At 41.4% G+C, this 8691-nt stretch overlaps 2 protein-coding genes across 4 annotated transcripts; one reads left to right on the forward strand and one right to left on the reverse strand.

Annotated features, from left to right (window-relative positions):
• Positions 1-718: 718 nt before the first annotated feature.
• On the forward strand, positions 719-1159 carry LOC136534943 (uncharacterized). Its single transcript, XM_066527297.1, has one exon. It carries the CDS (start codon positions 719-721, stop codon positions 1157-1159), a length of 441 nt encoding a protein of 146 aa, XP_066383394.1.
• A 507-nt stretch (positions 1160-1666) lies between these two features.
• LOC136534949 (uncharacterized) lies at positions 1667-8416 on the reverse strand. 3 transcript variants are annotated; one of them, XM_066527302.1, is made up of 10 exons: positions 7928-8416; positions 7352-7478; positions 7167-7204; positions 6528-6621; positions 3069-5791; positions 2858-2989; positions 2649-2721; positions 2410-2449; positions 2172-2244; positions 1673-2100 (listed from the first exon to the last, which is right to left on the reverse strand). In XM_066527302.1, exons 1-10 carry the CDS (start codon positions 8113-8115, stop codon positions 2028-2030), a joined length of 3561 nt encoding a protein of 1186 aa, XP_066383399.1. In that variant the 5' UTR covers positions 8116-8416; the 3' UTR covers positions 1673-2027. The 3 variants fall into 3 exon arrangements, 2 of the variants coding, with proteins under 2 accessions (XP_066383400.1, XP_066383399.1); XR_010778885.1 differs by lacking the exon at positions 1673-2100 and having other exon boundaries at positions 2206-2244; positions 2649-2707; XM_066527303.1 differs by lacking the exons at positions 6528-6621; positions 7928-8416 and having other exon boundaries at positions 1667-2100; positions 7352-7451.
• Between the last annotated feature and the right edge of the window lie 275 nt (positions 8417-8691).

Here is an 8691-nt window from a genome sequence, read left to right on the forward strand (position 1 = left end):
ATGTGTGGCTGGTCTTTGTGGGGCTATGATGCTCACATGGTCATGGTCCTTGTGGCTGTTTTTCTGTTTTTAGGACAGCATCTTAGACTAGAGGACAGCATCTTAGACTAGAGGACAGCATCTTAGCTAGGACAGCATATTAGCATCTTAGACTAGCATCTTAGACTAGCATCTTGGCATATGCTTGGCTGGCTAGCAGCCTATAAATATGTAACCCCAACCCCTTGGGTTGGCATGGCATTTGTGTGAGCTTGTGTGAGAAATAGACAAGAAAATTGCCCCAACTCCTAGTGTCATCCTCTCTCGATGAGAGTAAGAATTCTCCTACTACCAAGAGTGAGAATTCAGCGACTAACAGTCTTTATCCTCTCTAGGATCCTATAATTAAAGAACAAATACCATAAATAGCTAATAATAATAATAATATGGGCTCTTAGCCCCTATAACTGGCGTCCTCCTCTAGCCACTAATGGGCCTGCGCCTATTATAATAGACGCCGGTCATAACAACTTCTCTCATCTGTGCTTGCTAGAATAACTCACCCATTTATCAAATGTCTGTTTATCTGGCCCCAAAGACAATTTCTGACAAAATTGGTAAAATTAGAAGGACTTTCTTTTGGCAAGGAGGAGGGACCAAGAGGAAATACCACTTGGTTAAATGGGCAAAAATTTGTAAAAGTAAGAAGGGAGGGCTGGGAATTAAAAATCTGAGAAAAATGAATGTAAGTCTTCTGTCAAAATGGTGGTGGAAGCTGGAACAAGAAGAAGGATTGTGGCAAGAAATTGTTAAAGCTAAATATTTAAAAAATAAGACCATCTTCTCTGTTTCTCATAAGAATACTGATTCTGCTATCTGGTCTGACCTGCTCAAGGTCAAGGAGTTGTATCTTCAAGGTAGATCCATTAGAATGAACAATGGACAGAAGACCAGATTTTGGTCTGATCCATGGTTATATGATAAGCCCATTCATAACATTGCTCCTGTCCCCTTTATCCTGTGTGAGCAAAACGATGCTTCTGTAGCTGATGTGAAAAGTGGGAGGGTCCTCATATCATTTAGAAGATGGCTTACTAGTGAATTGCAAACATGCTGGGATATGATCCTATCTGATGTTCATAATGCTGAGCTCTCGGAGTCAGATGACATCATCTTGTGAAAACTTGAAAAGAATTGTAAATTCTCTGTGAAATCATTATATAATGCTCTCACAAGTAGTGATGCTGGACCTTCACACAAAGTGATCAGGAAGGGCAAAGTGACACACATAAGATTGTTTGGAGCCTAAGTCACCCACGTCTTGGGATTTTCTTGTAGGCCTGTCTGCCGAGCGGTAAACATTTTCATTTGGTTAGCCTTACGGCTGTATGTTGGGCACAGTGGTGAAGCTGGAGCAAACTAGAGGGGGGTGCGCCTGTCTTGTAGATGCGTAGACATGAGCCGCAACCATGGTGAAAATTTGATCCTACTCACCGGTATTCCATTTTTTCTTGGGTGCATCCGCACCCACAGCAATGCATATAGCTTCGCCACTGGTTGGGCACTATGGAAAAAGCAAGAAAAGATGTATGCTTTGAAGGAAAAGGTAATCACCTACTGAGATGGTTCGCATGGTCTGTTCTTTCTTATCTTATTGGACAGGTTTACAGAAACCAGGCCACGCTGCTAAGTTGGAGCAAGGGGCGGAAGCTTTGAAGGTGGCTGCTCTTCGCTACCATCAGCATGAACAGGTGGAAAGAAGACTGGAGATTCAGGAGGGCATGGTGAACTGAAGTGAAGCGGGAGATGTGAATCTTAGTTGGATCTAGTACAGCCTGTGTGCAGAAGCTGTGTCCATTCTTATAAACAGCATACTTCTTTTGAGAATAGCATATTATATAGATTGGATGTATTTTTACTTGTTCACCTCAACACCACAAAAAGGACGAATGAAGATGGACATGGGTCTTAAATATGTACTGAAATGTTTTTATTCATAGAATCAGAGGCATTAAAAAGATGAGTTGAGATAAGCCTCCGAGGATATGTTACACATACCTTAAATCCCAGAACTTTAGACCATCCTCTCCAGCAGTGACAAAGGTATTTGTGCTTTCTTCACTGTTAAATGGATTCAAGTTTAGGGCTGGCATTACTTTTAAGTGGTGGAGAAGAACAATACTGCACAGTACCTTATATATGGTGCCCAAGAGAGAGCTCTAATGGGAACAGAATCAGCAGTGACACACATAAAAGGTTTTGAATCTGGACACTCAGCGGAAAAATTGGTTAATTTTAATCAAAATAAAATGATAAATATGCAGTACATGAATTCAATAGCTTTATACAATAAAAAAAAAGGAAAAGTGACTAATCATGTTTTCCAAATATCAGTAATAGAGAGGCTTCGAAAGGGAAGGTATCTATTACCTTGTGTTGGCAAATTCATCGAGAAGTTCCATAAAGCAACCTGAAACATCAAATATAACATTAAAGCAACCTGAAACATCAAATATAACATTAAAGCAACCTGAAACATCAAATACAACATTAAAGCAACCTGAAACATCAAATACAACATTAAACTTTTAGACTAGCAACTTAAAATAAAAGTTGAAAGACATGGGGTTTGAGTTAAGGAAACTATTCTCATCAAGAGGAAAATATACCGTTCCATCATGACAACCCGCCAATATCATATCATGAGGAGGAGAAGGTGACCAATCAACTGTCAAGGGAATGCTGTTTGCCATTATAAAGAGGTCATGACTTCAAAAAGAATATTCATGCTGACGAATATAGCAGAAAGTAAAAAACCTAAATCTAGCTCTATAAGCAAAAGTATCAATCACATGCTAAAACTTTGAAGTCACAGTACCTTTGCCTGTTCCTGCACTTCACTTTGACACACCTAAATACAGGTTGTAGCTTTAGAAAACGAGGGTCAGAACCCTCCACCTTAGAGGGGGAATATATTTTCTGGATCATGCATGGTGATGGAACTTCCCACCTGTGTACAAACAATGAAGTATGTTAGTGATGATTTATTAAAAAGAAGTTCTAGCATAGCAATAGGTTGCCCAACTTACACTTCAAGAGTGCCATTCCCCAACAATACTGCAAGGAAACCCAGTCGTGATTTCTGTTCAGGTTGACTTAGTAAAGGAGGCTTCCATTTGATGTCCCAAGCTACTTTGCCGTTGTGAGCTAAACATAAGACAACTCTTGGTTGAGCAATGCCCCTTGTAAATGAAGATGAGTTTGAGTTTACACAACTAAACATACTGTCATCTTCCCTTGATTCCTTGAGTGGCACATATTCCGCAGCTTCCGTTTCATCAATGACCCTGTCACTGTTCTTGAAACTAGGTGCAACTTGATTTGCTCGTGCATTTTCATTACAATGAGAAGTATAATTGGCAGTGTTGCTTTCAGTAACTTTCATGCCTTTGCAACCAACAATTGCATTCTTAGACTGATTCAAACCAGCCCCATGAGCCATGTCATCATTTTTAGATGATCCTTTAGTCATTGGTGTGGATAATGTCTCTATTTTATGTGTTTCACCACCAACAGATGTGCCACTCCTCTCATTTGAAGCAGGTATCCTTTGAAGTTGCCCCCCAGCCTTTCTGGGGCCTTGTCCTTCCATACAATTTTCAACCAAGACCACAGGATCGCCTGACTTTGGAGTTGTCTGCATTTTTTGTTCTTTGACATTAAAATCAGTTAAATGACTGTGCTCAGCTGAAACAGGCTTCTTTCTACATCCCCCTTTTCCCATTTTGGTATTTGATTCTTCCTTACAATTTGCATTGTGTAAGCCATGTGCTGGTGATGCATCATCAGATAACAAAACACCTGAATGAACACTGCATTTCTCAATATCACACCCACATGAACCAAGGCTACTTACTATAAATTTGCCACCACTCTTGTTCAAAGATGTGAGATTGTTAGAACTAGTCAGTACAGAGGTTGTTTTTGGGAGGCTGGCACCAGAAGCCACAAAACGACCAGTTCCAGCAGAAAGTGGTATCTTTTTAGGCCTTCCTCTTCCCCTCCTGCCACTTGACTCTCTTTTATTACTTGATTTAGGTGAAATGTGGATAGGAAGTACAGAATCATCTGAAAGAGCACCTTTGCACGCATTACCCTCACAGTTTATCAAGCTAGCAGAACAAAGCTCATTCATTGATACCACGTTCTGTGCAGTTGGCAAAGCATTTTCAACAGAGACTGCAGGATCATTTGGAAGAATTTCTGTGGAACAAATTCTCTGTGATTCAACACCAGAAACCACTGGGCAATATAGAGCATTAGAAATTGTTTTCTTATCATTTCCTCTAATCCTCTGACCTTTTGACTTATTATCACAAATTGCAGTAGATGAAGATGTAAATGGTGATGATGCATCAACTGCAACAATGCTAAAACTAGAGTTAGCCTCTGTGCAAGCAGTGTGACCCATACTGGATAAATCAGGCTGACCAGTTGTATCTTTCCTCAGTTCAATCATAGTGTCTGAGTACTTTCGAGGCCTCACCCGTGTTCTCTTTGGTTGCTTACGAGTTGCAGTTGCTGGAGATGGTTCAGTACACACACTTTCTTTTACTACAGCACCAGATGAACTGCACAGTTCGTCAACAATTGGCAATGCTGCATCAACTGGAACAATACTTAAATTAGCATTAAACTCTGTGCAAACAGTGTGGTCCAAGCTACAGCCAAATGAAACAGGCTGACAAATTGTCTCTTGCCCTAATTCAGCATCAGTGCCTGAAACAGATCTACCATTGATTGGAACTGGATACTTTCGAGGTCTCCCCCGTGGTTTCTTAGGTTTTGTACAGATTGCAGTTGTTGGAGATAGGGCTGTACACACATCTCCTGATACAGTGCCAGATACAGATCTAGCATTGATTGGAACTGGATACTTTCGAGGTCTTCCCAGTGGTTTCTTAGGTTTTGTACAGATTGCAGTTGTTGGAGATGGGGCTGTACACACATCTCCTGATACAGTGCCAGATAAACAGGTCAGTTTGTCAATAAGCGGCAATGCTGCATCAACTGCAACAATACTTAAATTAGCATTAAACTCTGTGCAAGCAGTGTGGTCCAAACTGCAGCCAAATGAAGCAGGCTGACAAGTTGTCTCTTTCCCTAATTCAACATCAGCGCCTGAAACAGATCCACCATTCATTGGAATTGGATATTTTTTAGGCCTCCCCCGTGGTCTCTTAGGCTTTGTACAGATTGCAGTTGTTGGAGGTGGGGCTGTACACACATCTTCTGATACAATACCGGATGAGAGTGTCAGTTTGTCACTTGGGTTTTTCCTAGGTCGCCCTCTACCTCTTTTAGGAGTTGATTGCACAGACTTCGCAGTTGGCATGACATAAGCCAATGGAAGGTCATCTGGAATAACACTTGAAGTACAAAGGGGATCAAAAACAATGATATCCTGACTTTCCCCGTTTGGGGATGAACCTTCAAATTTTGCATCTGGCAATGGATACTTTCTTGGTCTGCCCCTTGGTCTTTTTGGAACAGGTTCTAACTGATCACTGCAAGGTCTCTTTTTTGGCCTCCCCCTTGGTCCTTTTGGAACAGGTTCCAGCTTATCACTACAAGGTATCTTTCTAGGCCTTCCTCTTCGATTACTATTATTGCATACATTCATTGACCGGCGAGAATGTGCATCTTCAAATGGTGCTAACAGACACCAAACTTGAATGATACCTCTCCCAGTTAAGGGCATGCCAAGTTTATGGTAAGAAGAACCAGGAGGGTGCGCAGAAACAGCAAGATACTGCAAGGATAAAATATATGAGTATGTGACATAGGATCATGAGCGCCAATTAACCTTTTGTGTTATGTTATTTATAAGTTCACAGTACTCTTGCAATAAGGACTAAAATGAAAACAGGATATTAGCATAACTGCTATGGACAAAAAGTATATAGGTTCAACCATATAATCATCCAGAGAACAAAGATAGAGTCAAAACAGTTGCATAGGGTTTACAAATACATGGCACCCAAAAGCTTGCACTTCAGTAAATTATTAAAAAACCAATGGGTAGTAACATGCACATTTATCACGTGTGACATAGGATTTTCTGGTGGCATAGTAATAAGCAATTAAAGAGGAGAGAGGTGACTATCTTATTTAAGAAATCACTTGGGTGAGAAATCCAATACTAGGAAACCATATAGACTTAAATTGTTGTATGGAGGATTTGTACAGAATATATACAGCAAGTAAATCATTTCGGGGACCTAGGAAATGACAATACTTTCTCCAGTCATAAATAAATGGTGTTTTGAGGTAACTGAAAACAACAATCCCGAACTTTGCCTACAATTAATGTGTTTAGTTTGAATGTTTGCAAGTGATACAAGTACATTTGTCTTGGACAATAGTTTAATAAAAGTAGTAGCAGAAGTTTAGAATAGTTGACATCAAACAATCCCAAAACACCACATATTTCTGACTGGACAGTGTAGGGTTGTTTCTACAAAGTTCGTGGTTATAAAGGTCACCACCTCACAGTTTATAGAAGAGTCAGGCTTGTCGCACAACCTAGGGCACCAGTCCAAGGCCCAGACACTCCCCCCCGCATATAGAATAAAATCAAAGCTGCAATAATTGAAGACACTTGGTCAAGGTTCGATCAAGATAGTAATATAATTTTACATGGATAATCAAGTATCAGAAATAAATTAAAGAGAGCAGAAGACTGATTTTAATAGCGTATTTATTCCCAACTTCATCACACTCTCAAATTTATACCTAATAACAAAGTAAAATCATCAATGGTGCAAACCAATAAACAATTAGAACTATTGTCTTCAGGATATTGAAGAATTTGGCACTCTTGAAAAGATGAATAGTTTCATGATTCAGCTACCCACACGTTAGAGTAGATCATAAGGCATGTTGCAGGACTCAACAAGATTATTGTTCTGGACCAAGGGAATCTTTGGCATACTTCTCTAGAAAAAACAAAAGACTTTCAACATGAAACGGTTATTATAACAATTTGTCTAATTAGTGATCCGTGTATAACAACCTTGAATATAAATAAGAAATGTTAAGATAATACGACAGCTTGGGCTATTAAACACATGCTCCACAGCAATGACTGCTTTCCCCCATGCAGAGGGAGAGGAGGGATTGCGCACCTGACTGTATTATCCCTCCGGTCTTCCTGAGGTGTGATCTGTAATGATTTCCACAGTTACAAACCCAAGGGGAAAGAGTATCAGAGAGGAATCCTATTCAGCTGAAAAACAATGCTTAACTCTCCTAAAAAAATACAAAGACTGGGCTCAGAAACTAAAACACTATTAAGTTTACTTTCACTAACCTGGGGAACAGAAGCAGATGAAAACTGTGGTAAGGTTACACTGTGCATGTCATCTCTAGATGAAGTTGAATCAGTGCCATTAGTGAAAGTTACACTTTTTGGCTCATAAGAGAAGTGCCTCCATTCTCTGAAGACAAAGATCAAATGAGCAGCAAATTATATATATTTGCAGATAATATTATAAGAAAAAACAAAAACATATATCTGAAAAACAGGCCATTAAGAAAGAAAGGAAAAATCAAATGTGACTCCTATATCTTTTCACATTTTGCGGATCTTGTGGATATTCGAGGAAGGACAGGTAGACCATTAACTAAACCAATAAATCATGAATATTATCGCAATTTGATAACTAGTCACTCTTGTGGACAACATATATTCCGAAGCTACAAGAGTTAAACAAATTCTCCCACATATGTATGATATATTCCATGTAATACACTCCATGAAAATCGAGCACATGTCTCTATATAGGATCACGTCTACGATCACCCATCAGGCTGGCACAGGAAATTTGCCAATTCCATCATGGTGACTGAGTGCGAGACCAGAGGAAACCAGGAGACAGATTTTTACCTGAGGAACGTTATTGAGGAGGAGAGCTGCTCAACTTCCGCCTCAGGGAAGTCTGGTTCGGGCTCTTTGTCGACGAGCTCCGAGATGGCGCGCACAGTTCTCAAGAACCCATCTGCTGATTCATCGAACAGGCACACCTCAACGCCGTCTTGAATATCTTCTCCGGCTCCCGGCGGGGCCGCGGCCATCACCAGCGAGGGGGGGGTTGGGTTGTGGGGGGCCCTAAGCGCGAGGCTTGGGGAGTCCGGTTGGTAGCCGCAGAGGCGATTGCGGACGCGACAGAGGATGGGGATGCTTTTGGCGGCGGTGGGTGCGGAGGTCTGAGCTGTCGACGGGAAGAGCAGGCGCGCTCAGGACAGAGAGCCACGGCGCCACAGCCACGCGCGGAGGAGGGAGCCGCGGAACCGGCGGCCACGCGCGGAGACCGGCGGCGGCTACTACTCGAACGGAAGAACACCGTACCCCCGCACGCGCAAGAAGAAACGGGAAGTGGAGTTGGGCTTTATGATATCGCCTTATGGGCCGGATTGTAATAAGGAGAGATATAATTGATCTATGGCCTAATGTCATGATTATGGCCCATCACAATCCACTCAGGAGACGGACATGTGTCTAATGAAGAAGTAGAGGATTCTGATGGGCTACTCCCCACTCCGATGCCTCGTTACGGAACGGAGATTTTGTGAGCGCAGACAACGGAGAGAAGACAGGTGAGAGGAAAGCCGGAAGGAGCCTGGGTGATTCAGAAGTTCAGAACTTCAGAC

Source organism: Miscanthus floridulus, unplaced genomic scaffold (assembly GCF_019320115.1).
Source record: "Miscanthus floridulus cultivar M001 unplaced genomic scaffold, ASM1932011v1 os_2416_1_2, whole genome shotgun sequence".
NCBI classification, from domain to species: Eukaryota; Viridiplantae; Streptophyta; class Magnoliopsida; order Poales; family Poaceae; genus Miscanthus; species Miscanthus floridulus.

Coding starts and splice junctions, on each gene's coding strand:
- LOC136534943 (XM_066527297.1), top strand. CDS start 719: ATGAATGTAAGTCTTCTGTCAAAATGGTGGTGGAAGCTGGAACAAGAA.
- LOC136534949 (XM_066527302.1), bottom strand. CDS start 8,115: ATGGCCGCGGCCCCGCCGGGAGCCGGAGAAGATATTCAAGACGGCGTT. Junction 7,479..7,927: donor TCCTCAATAACGTTCCTCAG/GTAAAAATCTGT, acceptor CTTTGTCTTCAG/AGAATGGAGGCACTTCTCTT. Junction 6,622..7,166: donor CGGAGGGATAATACAGTCAG/GTGCGCAATCCC, acceptor CAATTATTGCAG/CTTTGATTTTATTCTATATG.